Source organism: Ranitomeya variabilis, chromosome 1 (genome assembly GCF_051348905.1).
Source record: "Ranitomeya variabilis isolate aRanVar5 chromosome 1, aRanVar5.hap1, whole genome shotgun sequence".
Taxonomy (NCBI): domain Eukaryota; kingdom Metazoa; phylum Chordata; class Amphibia; order Anura; family Dendrobatidae; genus Ranitomeya; species Ranitomeya variabilis.
Window position 1 is genome coordinate 260,420,720 of NC_135232.1, and position 14,280 is coordinate 260,434,999.

Below are 14,280 nucleotides of genomic sequence, written 5' to 3' on the forward strand. Positions count from 1 at the left end.
TAGTTTACCTGGCAGTGGTGGTAGTGGAATCCCCGGTGGTCGACCCGCCCACCTCTACGCACGTTTCGGAATACTCCTTCCTCAGGGGGCATGTTTGGTTTCTGCATACTCATACTGACCCGTAGAATTATATTGCCAAATCAGTTTTACCACATATTAAACATGGTAAAAAAAAAAAAAAGTGCACATTTTTGCAATTTCAACGCACTTAGATTTTTTTCCCACTTTCCAGTGCATCACATGACAAAATTAATGGTGTTATTCAAAAGTTCAACTTGTCCCTCTAAAAGCGAGCCTTCATGCTGTTATGTGGACAGAAAAATGAAAAAAGCTACGGCTCTTGCAAGAAGGGGAGGAAAAAACAAACCAAAAGAAAAACAAACTGAAAATTGCCCAGTCATGAAGGAGTTAAAGTAAAATCTGGCATCAGTGTTTTAGACAAAAGAAAAAATCCAGCTCACCATAGTTGTAGTCCCTGGAAGCTCGGAGCACGGAAACACTGTGAGGAATGCAGGAAATAGAAAAAAATCCAGCTCAACGAGGTGGTGAAAAAGCAAAGTCTTGGTACTTTATTCACTTCATATCAAAAAATAGAGGATAAAACAACAGCACAATATAATTAAAAACACTAGTCATGACTAAGGGTGCTATGTCACCAGAAACGCGTAGATAGTGTTTTTAATTATATTGTGCTGTTGTTTTATCCTCTATTTTTTGATATGAAGTGAATAAAGTACCAAGACTTTGCTTTTTCACCACCTCGTTGAGCTGGATTTTTTTCTATTTCCTGCATCAGTGTTTTAGGACAAAAGAAAAATGGCTATGAAAATGGCATAGGTAAAAATTTCTGAATCCAGCCTCAGGCATTCTTTTGTAGTATTAATGCAGTACACTATGCATTCATAAATGGTTGTTCATAAAAAAATGATTTTAACCCCTTTCTGACCTCGGACGGGATAGTACGTCCGAGGTCAGAAGTCCCGCTTTGATGCGGGCTCCGGCGGTGAGCCCGCATCAAAGCCGGGACATGTCAGCTGTTTTGAACAGCTGACATGTGCCCGTAATAGGCGCGAGCAGAATCGCGATCTGCCCGCGCCTATCAACTAGTTAAATGCCGCTGTCAAACTCAGACACCGGCATTTAACTACCGCTTCTGTCCGGGCGGCCGGAAATGATCGCATCGCCGACCCCTGTCACATGATCGGAGGTCGGCGATGCTTCAGCATTGTAACCATAGAGGTCCTTGAGACCTCTATGGTTACTGATCCACTGTAGCTGTGAGCGCCACCCTGTGGTCGGCGCTCACAGCACACCTGCATTTCTGCTACATAGCAGCGAACATCAGATCGCTGCTATGTAGCAGAGCCGATCGAGTGGTGCCAGCTTCTAGCCTCCCATGGAGGCTATAGAAGCATGGCAAAAGTTAAAAAAAAGTTAAAAAAAATGTGAAAAAAAAAAAAAATATATAAAAGTTAAAATCACCCCCCTTTCGCCCCAATCAAAATAAATTTTTAAAAAAATCAAACCTACACATATTTGGTATCGCCGCATTCAGAATCGCCCGATCTATCAATAAAAAAAAAGCATTAACCTGATCGCTAAACGGCGTAGTGAGAAAAAAATTTGAAACGCCAGAATTACGTTTTTTTGGTCATTAAAATGCAATAACGGGCGATCAAAAGAACATATCTGCACCGAAATGGTATCATTAAAAACGCCAGCTCGGCACGCAAAAAATGAGCCCTCAACCGACCCCAGATCATGAAAAATGGAGACGCTACGAGTATCGGAAAATGGCGCAATTTTTTTTTTTTTTTTTTTTTAGCAAAGTTTGGAATTTTTTTTCACCACTTAGATAAAAAATAACCTAGTCATGTTAGGTGTCTATGAACTCGTACTGACCTGGAGAATCATAATTGCAGGTCAGTTTTAGCATTTAGTGAACCTAGCAAAAAAGCTAAACAAAAAACAAGTGTGGGACTGCACTTTTTTTGCAATTTCACTGGACTTGGAATTTTTTTCCCGTTTTCTAGTACATGACATGGTAAAACCAATGGTGTCGTTCAAAAGTACAACTCGTCCCGCAAAAAATAAGCCCTCACATGGCCAAATTGACAGAAAAATAAAAACGTTATGGCTCTGGGAAGGAGGGGAGTGAAAAACGAACACGGAAAAACGGAAAATCCCAAGGTCATGAAGGGGTTAATGATTATTTACAGAATTTTGGGAATAGACCACAATGATCAGAACGACTCGCCAGAAACAAGTACAGTCTACACACTTTTGCCTCTAGCTTTGGTTCACCAACAATAAAGTTCCTTCCCTTCTCCACCACTTGGACCACATCTGAGACAGCTCAGCTGCCTTTTAGATGAACTGCAAGGTAGATATGGGAGCAGCCAGTTCCACCCAACTCATTTAACTGCTCCTAAAAACCTAGACCCAAAATCCAGGTCCGTTAAAAAAAAACCTGGCAGTACTAATGGTGCTGGAGCCTGCTTTTCTGGGCTTCACATCCTCGAGGCTAACTACCTAGGTGACCCATATCTCCCATCCAGGACCTGTCCAGCTGTTTCCTTACAATACATACACACACCACACAATACATTTTGTGGTTTTTAGCCAAATATTCACCATCATATCTAACTTCCGTTTAGCTGTGTCGGACTTGTTCCCTCTTGCTTTGCTGGATGCGGAGAAATGATTTCCACTGTAGGGGTAATTGACAACTAAACAGAGAGGAAGAAAAATATCTGTTGCTGCAGCAGCCAACTTCAAAAATATCTCCCTAATTTAAAAGAATAAAAGGATTGCACTTGTTAGACAAGTATAATAAACTGTGCATGTGCGCATTAAAAAAAATAGTCTGAATCTGGCAAGATCGGCTGACAATTTAACTTGTATGGAAAGGTCTCCCAGCTCTGACCAAGTCTGGAAGACCAAAAAATGGGTATGTTGGATTTCAACATTGCCGATCCTGTGAAATAACACAAATGTCCTTACCTTCTATAAACTCTATTAGAAATTACAGGAAGATTGTTGTCTATGTTAGAGATGAAATGTCTATGTTCATACCTACAATTGGATTTTCTTAAAATATAAGTTTCTATCATTTTATTGAGACACTAATATATGGTAAATTATATTGCTTTAAATTTCCACAATCTCCAAGATGCTTGTCTTACTATGTCACTGTCAAGTAGCAGTAATATTACCTGACGAGGCCAGGAGGAGGGCATGATCCATTATTATTGTTATACATTTTTATAACGCCATTTATTCCATGGCGCTTTACATGTGAAAAGGGGGCAAATATAGACAAATACATTAGAGATGAGCAAAAAACAAGGCACTAACAGGTACATAAGGAGGGAGGACCCTGCCCAAGAGGGCTCACAGTCTGCAGGGGATGGGTGAGGATACACTAGGAGAGGGTAGAGCTGGTTGGGCGGAGGTTCAGTAGGTTGAGGATCACTGCAGGCTGTAGGCTTGTCGAAGGAGGTGAGTTTTCAGGTTCTTTTTGAAGATTTCTATGGTAGGTGAGAGTCTGATGTGTAGGGGTAGAGAGGTCCAGAGTATAGCCGTTGCTCCTTTCCCTCTCCTGACCTAAGGATTTGAGGAGAGGTTCAGGGTTTGGAGGGGGTTGTTCAGTAAAAACATGTTATTGTCTATCCATGGGATAACTTGCTGATCGATGGAGGTCCGTCATCAGGGACACGCACCAATTGGCACTTTTTCCCTATTAGAATGGAGCGCCATGTGCCCATGCTGGGTCGCTGTTCCATTCCTTTCCTGTGTGGCTACGAAGTGCTGCTCTTGGCTATTTCCGGCACTAATATAGAAAGAATGGAGTGGCGGTCAAGCTTCTGACCTCCCACGCCATTTTGGAATAGGGCTAAAACTTCCCATTTAAGGATAAAAATTCCCTAATCTGTGAGGGTCCCAGTGGTGGTATACCCACCGATTAGCCGGTTATTACCTGTCTTGGCTGACAACTTCTTTTCACTGGTCAACTTCTTGAAGCTTGAGTAATTTCTGTGCCCACGCCACTGGCTCTGGAATGACTGCCATTTGCTGTGTAGTATCAGGACAACAATATGTCTGCACACATATGACTGTTTATCAGACACTATACTGTAAAGCATCTGAGCAGAACGTGTCATGCAGCAGTATACAATCATCAAGCTTCTTTTTTTGTTGTTGCGCATTTGATTTATTGTTTAATGGTCTACGTAATTGTTGCGATAAGGAAAGCCTGTGACTAATCCGAGATTTAGCATTACAGACTAGAAAGTACATGATGTTTTGTAAATGTGCTGTTGAAAGCTTGTAACCTCCAGCTATTTTACATAAGTGTCAGCTACAAAAATGAATGCACTGATTAGTATAATTTGTGGAAATACTTTCATAGACAATTTCTAAATTCATGAAAAGTAGTCATATGAAAAATTTGATGGAGCCTACCGTTGAAGTCACAGCAGGAAAACAAATTGTGTCCAGAACCTCTTTGCATTAAAATTGTCCTTTATTTTTGTTCACTTGCCAGAAGTTACATGGTAGCACACCTCGCTTTCGTACTTGGAACACAACGTTTTTAATCATAGCATGTGGTTTGACGCTGCTGAAACCGATAGAAACACATCCAAACCAATCACATATTATAACGTCATTATTCACCATTATGCATCACTCAGAATCGCCTTCTGACTTACAAACCTAGAAAAGTATCCTGCTGTTACAGTCCTGTCTCGGCTAGCCCAGGTTGTGCTCCCTCTATTGTGCTACAGGTCAGATTTTGCAGGTTGCTAAGCGTGGCTCAGTGACATCATCTCTCTTGGCCTTTTAGGGCCCATTAGGACACACAGTTGTGTCTTAGGATTTGGAATTAACTCTGCTGTACTCCACCTCCTGCGAACACCATGCTTGACCTCTTTCTATCCCTGCTGACTTCACTTCATCCATCCCGTTGCTCCAAGATTCCTAAGTGTGCCATGTCCTCGCTCTCCATGCGCCATCCTGCCAGCTGCACCATCGCCTGAAGTCTGTGTACCCACCTGGACCTGGGGCTTAGTGGGTCCACTTCACAAGGTGAATCTACTGTAACACCTGCAATCAAATATATAACAGAGATACATCCATTATCGGGCATTGTAATTATTCTTTCTTGCTTTGTCTTGTCATAAGGACAAGTAGACTTGTTGGCAAATGGATTGAATTCAATGTCTACTCTAACGGGGTTGTACCGTACAGTATTCAATATGACATGAGTGTCCGTCATATATGCTAATACTCTGCAATTTTTCTTGTTCCCATAGAAATAAATAGAGAGCCACACATGCACGACCACCTCTATAAATGACTCACTTCCAGAGTCCGAATTCTTTTATTATTATTCTTTTGCTTATATAGCGCTATCATATTCCGCAGCCCCTTTACATGCATTATCATCACTGTCCCCAATGGGGATTACAATCTAAATTCCCTTTTAGTATGTCTTTTGGAGTGTGGGAAGAAACCAGAGTACCCGGAGGAAACCCACGCGAACACAGCGAGAACATACAAACTCCTTGCAGATGTTGTCCTTGGTGGGATTTCAACACAGGACTGAAGTGCTGCAAGGCTGCAGTGCTAACCACTGAGCCACCGTAAGATGTACAGTACAGGCCAAAAGTTTGGACACACCTTCTCATTTAATGATTTTTCTGTATTTTCATGACTATGAAAATTGTACATTCACACTGAAGGCATCAAAACTATGAATTAACACATGTGGAATTATATACTTAACAAAAAAGTGTGAAACAACTGAAATTATGTCTTATATTCTAGGTTCTTCAAAGTAGGCACCTTTTGCTTTGATGACTGCTTTGCACACTCTTAGCATTCTGTTGATGAACTTCAAGAGGTAGTCACCGGGAATGGTTTTCACTTCACAGGTGTGCCCTGTCAGGTTTAATAAGTGGCATTTCTTGCCTTATAAATGGGGTTGGGATCATCAGTTGTGTTGTGCAGAAGTCTCGTGGATACACAGCTGATAGTCCTACTGAATAGACAGTTAGAATTTTTATTATGGCAAGAAAAAATCAGCTAAGTAAAGAAAAACAAGTGACCATCATTACTTAAGAAATGAAGGTCAGTCAGTCCGAAAAATTGGGAAAACTTTGAAAGTGTCCCCAAGTGCTGTGGCAAAAACCATCAAGCGCTACAAAGAAACTGGCTCACATGAGGACCGCCCCAGGAAAGGAAGACCAAGAGTCACCTCTGCTTCATAGGATAAGTTTATCTGAGTCACGAGCCTCAGAAATCGCAGGTTACCAGCAGCTCAGATTAGAGACCAGGTCAATGCCACACAGAGTTCTAGCAGCAGACACATCTCTACAACAACTGCTAAGAGGAGACTTTGTGCAGCAGGCCTTCATGGTAAAATAGCTGCTAGGAAACTACTGCTAAGGACAGGCAACAAGCAGAAGAGACTTGTTTGGGCTAAATGACACAAGGAATGGACATTAGACCAGTGGAAATCTGTGCTTTGGTCTGATGAGTCCAAAGTTGTGATCTTTGGTTCCAACCACCGTGTCTTTGTGCGACGCAGAAAAGGTGAACAGATGGACTCTACATGCCTGGTTCCCACCATGAAGCATGGAGGAGGAGGTGTAATGGTGTGGGGGTGCTTTGCTGGTGACAATGTTGGGGATTTATTCAAAAATCAAGCATACTAAACCAGCATGGCTACCACAGCATCTTGCAGCGGCATGCTATTCCATCCAGTTTGCGTTTAGTTGGACCATCATTTATATTTCAACAGGACAATGACCTCAAACACACCTCCAGGCTGTGTAAGGGCTATTTGACCAAGAACTAGAGTGATGGGGTGCTACGCCAGATGACCTGACCTCCACAGTCACCAGACCTGAACCCAATCGAGATGGTTTGGGGTGAGCTGGACCGCAGAATGAAGACGAAAGGGCCAACAAGTGCTAAGCATCTCTGGGAACTCCTTCCAGATTGTTGGAAGACCATTCCCGGTGACTACCTCTTGAAGCGCATCAAGAGAATGCCAAGAGTGTGCAAAGCAGTCATCAAAGCAAAAGGTGGCTACTTTGAAGAACCTAGAATATAAGACATAATTTCAGTTGTTTCACACTTTTTTGTTAAGTATATAATTCCACATGTGTTAATTCATAGTTTTGATGCCTTCAGTGTGAATGTACAATTTTCATAGTCATGAAAATACAGAAAAATCTTTAAATGAGAAGGTGTGTCCAAACTTTTGGTCTGTACTGTAGGTCAGACATTTATAGCATTTTCTAGTGATATGCCATATTTGTCCCAGATTAGACAGTTCCCTTAATTTTGACCCTGCATTTTTTTTCTATTTACTGTAATATAATGTCTTATCTCTATGATGTGACATGAATTGCAAAGGCATCTGATAGGGCATACCTAAGGTATGTACCACAAGGTATGTACCACAACTTCAGCAATATTGATGGCAAAGCAAGGGCTGGTAGTGAGGTGACATAGGATGCTCCCTCCAATGTGACAGCATAGGTATTTCCATTAATTGTGGTGCAGAAAGGGTTAAACGTTTTGGAATGACGTTTTCTCAGGATTGTAGATTCTCTGATCTCGTCAGTTTTGCTAATTAGATGCCACAATCAATAATGGCTGTGGAACTTAAGGAGTTTGACAGAGGGACCAGGTGGATTGCTAAGAATTAGGCTAGGTGCCGACTATGTGTATTCTCGCATCCAAGAAAATCGGGTTATTTATGTAAATCACAATGTGATTAAACTCTGATCAGATTCTCTCAGATAAGGAGAAGATGGAGAAAAAAATGTCTCCATTGTGTCAGTGTGCAGAAATCAGACTGCACTCCGATGTTTTCAATTCACTTATTGACATGCATGGCCTTGTGCGATCCGAAAAATCGGATCAAACTTGGGCATGTAGCAATTTTTTTCCTCAGACTGGCTCGGGCCAAGGAAAAAATCTGACGTGCACAATCCCTTAGAATAACATTGATCCCACTACGATCCAATGTTTTGTTGCATCACACTCAGACCAAAAATACAGCCATGTGCCCTTAGTCTTCTGCTAAAGAGATTGTAGATTCATGTCATTAATTTGGATATAAAACATAAAAAAGTATTTTTGTTTCTAATAATGTTAAAAATATTTGTTAATTTGTTTGGTTTTTTTTCGTTTCCCAAATTCTAAAAATTTATAAATATAAAATATTTTTTATTTCCCAAAAACAATTCAATGTGCTGCTAAGGCCTCTTTCACACTTCAGTTGTTTGGCGTCAGTCTAAAACCGCCATTTTCCTCAAATAACGGATCCGTCATTTTTTGTGACGGATCCGTTATTTTCCCCATAGACTTGCATTAGCGACGGATTGTGACGGATGGTCGTCCGTTCCATCCGTCATGCGACGGATCCGTCAAAATTTGGCGGACGTCATCTAGACATTGACGGTCATTGCAACGTTTTTTGTCTGCGTTGAAATGGCGGATCGCGCCAATGGCTTACGTCATTCCATAGAATGGCCACCTATGGGCGACGGATCCGTCGCGACCGTCATTTAGGCGGATCCATCGCCCCAATCCGTTTTTTCAATTGCGCATGCTCCACAAAGTATATACAACCCACAAGTAACTGATCCGTCAAAAAAACGGATCCGTTAGAACCGTTTTCTCAGCAATTGTGACGGATCCGTCGATCCGTCATTATGGCGGAGCAGACTGACGCCAAACAACTGAAGTGTGAAAGAAGCTTAAGTTGCTGGAAAAATAATTTGTTAAAAAAATATTTGCCTCTCAAAATGTGTCTATGCAATTTGGTCTACCGCTCAGCCCAGCTCAGTATAACTACCTCTGTTCTGCTAAACTATAGACATGAAGTCAATGAGAATTTCAATTTTCGTGGATCTCCTCTGTAGCTGAGGAATTCGATCCCTTCCTTTACATTACATGTCCTAGTGCGATTCCTTTATTACATACTATAAAGTACAGTACCTTTGTAATATAAGTACAGCCCAGTAGTACTGTTACCCAGAAGCTAGTGTGAAGCCTACTAGAAGATATATTTTTGTTCCTTTTTCCTCCATTGATGTTGATGGGGGTAAAATCTTTTGCCGACTTATTCATGGCTCAAGTGAGATGTTGGCATTCGAACTCTTGCCACGTATGGTCCTTGATACATAGAGGTGCTCCCTTGGATAAAACATAATAAGCTAAAAGAGTAAGAGACGTATTTGTGAGCGCAGAACAAGAAGAAATGAATCCTGATATTGTACAGAGAGTCTTACTACATCACAATCCAAGGCTTTAAACCTGACGTTCCCCTGGGATATTTATCCTGGCTTGACCAGTTCCTGTCTGACTGGTTATTATGGTTCACTCTAGTGAGATGATGAATCCCTTTCTCTGAAAAGTGACACTTTATCCACTGAAGTTCCATCTCCTCGTAGTTATTTCAGAGGCTAAAATAAATGAGGTGTCTGGTCAGTGTGTCATGCCCTGTGACCTCTACCATCATTAATCAAATTAGATCTGATTGGTTACAGTAATGGTCGGACTCCATGATAATCCTTCAAGAAAAGTGAAAAGTTTTTGTTTTTAGAATAAAATATATCTATTTTCTTAAACATTAGTTGTTGTGTTTTTTTTCATGCAAAAATATATTTTTTGTTAAGCTGATGAAGAGCATCCATAGTATGTATTAACAAACATTCAATATATGGTTTGACCCCACACTAGGATTATAAATTGTGCATTTTCGTGATTGTATTTTATTAGTTTAAATGTATTTTGTAAGGTTTAGAGCCATTTAAATGTGTGTACTCATGCATGCAGGAGTTGGCATATATGTGTGTCGGGCAATTTTTACTAATTTTTAAATTAGCTCTGTGGTAGAAGAAATAAAACTACGGTATCTCACACAGTAACTGTTCTTACTTACCCGATATAATAAAATCAAGTTGCAGTCCACATACAGGTTTTCAGTTTGATCAGCTTCTGAACACTGTCATTTTACCCCGAGAGACTGCAGGCGGCCCTTACTGGGGTGCCGTCTCTTTTTGTTCACAGAAAGGATCCACCTCTTTTTGGATCGGTCACGAATGACCCAGAACTACTGAGTAGAGCCTAGCATAGAAGGGGTTGTCCATTACTGGACCACTCCAGCTAAATCAGTTTGGGATCTAAATTAAAATAAAAACGATCGAAACTAACCGCCTGTTCCTGATGGTGACCTGATATTGTTGTCATGTGCCGGCTGCAGCCAATGAGCTATCACTTGTTAGCAGCAGCTTTTACGGTTTCATCAGATCGGACGTCCACTCCTACCACATATTGATGAGCTGCAGCTGACGAGCGACCGCTCTTGGCTGCAGCCGGCACATGACACAACAATATCACATCACCATCGGGAACAGCACCGCCGACATTGCTAGAATGGCACCACTGTAGTTGGTGAGAGTACACTTAATACGGGTCCTGAAATGACAAGGGTTTTCTGGATAGGGCTGTCTGTTGTCATATCGTTGCCCAGTACCAACCAACAGTATGATACGTAGAGATGTACCACTGTGAAAGGTATTAGCATTAGCAACATCAGTTAATAGTTGATTTATTGATCTTAATAGCATGTTTTTTTGTTTTTTTTTGTTAAAAGCCTAAATCTGGAAGTAGCCCTTGGCTCGTTGTGGGCTATGAGGATGGCTCAATAGCCCTATGGAATGTCTTAGAACACAGATTGATGAGTAGGCATATATTCCACAAGGAGCCTGTTATGAGCCTTGACTTTGACTATGACAGTGCGAGAGGTGTCTCGGGATCGTCTGAGAATATATTGAATGTCTGGAGCCTTGATGAACAGCAGGACCTCAAGGTAAGACGTTCCATATTGATGTTTACTTTCCATAATTAAAAGAGCTTATTCTTGAACAATTGAGAATCCATTAGTCAACTATTTACTGCCTGGCTTTGGGTTCAGGGGTCTGGTGTGTTCAGTTGACCATCTAATGTGTATCAGTTGACCATCTAATGTGTATTGGAGCCTCCCTAATCTATCAGAGGACTAAGGGTATTGCATTTTTACAATTTATGTTGCCTGATCCTTTTGTTCTGAAGGCACATAAGTATCTGCCAGATGATTCTTAGGCTGCTCTCCCCATAGAGACAACACGAGCTGAGCAGAGCGTTCCTGTGCATGGGAGAGTTGCAAGAGATAATTGTCAGTTGAACAATCATTTGGTCGACAGTTATCTTTGGTTTGGCCAGTTTAAAGGGATTATGTCATTAGGATTTTGCCACCTTTACACATAGGTACATACACATTAACCAATTTTTTCCTGCATGATAGCAATATATATTTCTAACAAAATGTATGCATCTACTTTACCAATTCTTGTTATATGGCGTTGAATAACATAATCAGTATTGCTACGGCGAGGATTCCAGTTAATTGATAAAGCACTTGCTAGCTTGTGATGTAACTTCTAATCAGTCAGACGTTGCAGTCGTAAGATGGTGCCGCGTGACCGCTGTGACTCAGAAAAAAGGTGAAGATGCTGAAGGGTGAATGTAAGACTGGGGGCAAGGATCTTGGATTAGAAGCACCACTCCAGTGCTGACAAAAAACCTTCTGGAGTGGTGCTTTAATAACCGTTTTTGTCTGTCATCTTTCTCATCTTCATCAATTACATTATGTAAGCCTCTGCATGGCTGTAAGGAAATTTGTGACATTTGATCAGTTCCATGAGGTTTATCTCATAGTTTTTACTTAAATGGTCTTAAGTGAGCATTAATAAAATAAATAGATGTTCCTCCCACATAAATGATAGGGACTGTGAGCAATTTCGGTTTTCTTTTCCCACTCATCCATTAATAATGCAAAACAGATGTGGGAATGTTACATTCCTGGTACCTGAGCTAATGACAACATGTAGGAAACAACACGGTTCCTCACAATTCACGTATTCCAGCCCTTCAATAGTCTCTATGAATGTTGAAGTCCGGGCTTCGGTCCAGTTGCCGTTCTATTAGGAAAAATCAGTTGGGTTCCAGCAAGTATAAAACGAGCTGATTTGTATTAATGAGAAGAGCCTGCATCAGGATAGCCTCTATTAGCACTGCCTGCAGCGGGCCAGTGATGTAATGCTCGGCACTGAGGAAATCCGAAACCTGGGTCTACTGAGACATCATCTGCAGAAAATATAAACATCATTTGAGGTTTTGTTTTGTTTTTTTTTCTTAAGGCTCTCAAAGCACAAGAACTTGTCAATCCAGGAATTGCTGATGTCAGAATACGTCAAGACAGGAAGATTTTGGCAACAGCTGGCTGGGACTATCGTGTTCGGATTTTTGGGTGGAAGAAAATGAAACCACTAGCAGTTCTCCAATACCATTCTGCAACAGTGAACTGTGTGTCCTTCTCCGATCACATCATTCCTGAAGAAAGACTGCTGGCTGCCGGCTCAAAAGATCAGAGAATTACCTTATGGTCAATATATTCTCAAACCTAGAAAACTACATTTTAATTCTGTGGATGTACATTTTGTTAAAAGTTGTGGCTAGCCAATCAGAAACTAAATCTCTGATTTTCTATGATCCGACCAGACTCAACCAGACATCTTGTACGCAGGCCTAAAAATCTCCGTTAGTTAGTAGTATGTTGTCTCATGTAAATATATTAAAAAAAAAAATAGATATGCAATATGGACTGTATGGGGACTACTGATCAATTATCCCCATACAGCATACACCTGTGGATCATTGCCACATATAAAAGGATGTGTCACAAGCATCAATCCACATGTTATATCATCAGTCAGCGCTCGCTATAGGCACATTGTCTGCCGGTGTAAAAGGACTCATGACACTGCTTTATTCTATAATGCTGATGTGTAAAATCATGTCCTGTAAATAATTATTTTAACAAAGTAGTTAAGTCTCTAATGTTATCATTATCTATGTCACGACAGAATATCCTGACAGTATATTTGCCAATATTGAGATATGAAAAGTTTTCATCTTTTTTTATTCAGTTCCATGGAACAGGGATTAAAGGACGAATTTGAGAAAGCAAAAATACGTACAAGAACTGTAATCCCCATGTTCCCACCTCAAATGAAAGGCTATCTTCTTTAGATCCTTAGACATGCTTGCAACTTATAGCTTTTCTGACCTTGGAGAAGCTTGTATCTGTGGTTAGAAATGCAAATTGCCTCTTCAGAGAAAAAGAGGACTTAAACTCTATAGCGCCGCCTGTTACATAGTTACATAGTTATTAAGGTTGAAGGAAGACTTTAAGTCCATCTAGTTCAACCCATAGCCTAACCTAACATGCCCTAACATGTTGATCCAGAGGAAGGCAAAAAAAAAACATGTGGCAAAGAGTAAGCTCCACCTTGGGGAAAAAAATTCCTTCCCGACTCCACATACGGCAATCAGACTAGTTCCCTGGATCAACCCCCTAACAAGGAATCTAGAGTATATACCCTGTAACATTATACTTTTCCAGAAAAGTATCCAGTCCCCTCTTAAATTTAAGTAATGAATCACTCATTACAACATCATACGGCAGAGAGTTCCATAGTCTCACTGCTCTTACAGTAAAGAATCCGCGTCTGTTATTATGCTTAAACCTTCTTTCCTCCAGACGTAGAGGATGTCCCCTTGTCCCTGTCACCGGTCTATGAATAAAGAGATCATCAGAAAGGTCTTTGTACTGTCCCCTCATATACAGTGCCTACAAGTAGTATTCAACCCCCTGCAGATTTAGCAGGTTTACACATTTGGAATTAACTTGGCATTGTGACATTTGGACTGTAGATCAGCCTGGAAGTGTGAAATGCACTGCAGCAAAAAAGAATGTTATTTCTTTGTTTATTTATTTTTTTAATTGTGAAAAGTCTTTTCAGAGGGTCATTTATTATTCAACCCCTCAACCCACCAGAATTCTGTTTGGTTCCCCTAAAGTATTAAGAAGTAGTTCAGGCACAAAGAACAATGAGCTTTACATGTTTGGATTAATTATCTCTTTTTCCAGCCTTTTCTGACTATTTAAGACGCTCCCCAAACTTGTGAACAGCACTCAAACATGGTCAACATGGGAAAGACAAAGGAGCATTCCAAGGCCATCAGAGACAAGATCGTGGAGGGTCACAAGGCTGGCAAGGGGTACAAAACCCTTTCCAAGGAGTTGGGCCTACCTGTCTCCACTGTTGGGAGCATCATCCGGAGGTGGAAGGCTTATGGAACTACTGTTAGCCT

The 14,280-nt window shown here is 40.9% G+C and overlaps 1 protein-coding gene across 4 annotated transcripts in view; it reads left to right on the forward strand.

The window, feature by feature from the left end:
- The window catches only part of GNB1L (G protein subunit beta 1 like), a 716,249-nt gene extending 702,765 nt beyond the window's left edge, over nucleotides 1-13,484 (forward strand). For all 4 annotated transcript variants that reach the window (XM_077293397.1, XM_077293400.1, XM_077293399.1 and 1 more), the window contains exons 6-7: nucleotides 10,679-10,894; nucleotides 12,264-13,484. In XM_077293397.1, the coding sequence (XP_077149512.1) occupies nucleotides 10,679-10,894; nucleotides 12,264-12,530 (483 nt within the window). In that variant the 3' untranslated portion in view covers nucleotides 12,531-13,484. The remainder of the gene's footprint in view (nucleotides 1-10,678; nucleotides 10,895-12,263) is intronic.
- The last annotated feature ends 796 nt before the right edge of the window (nucleotides 13,485-14,280 follow it).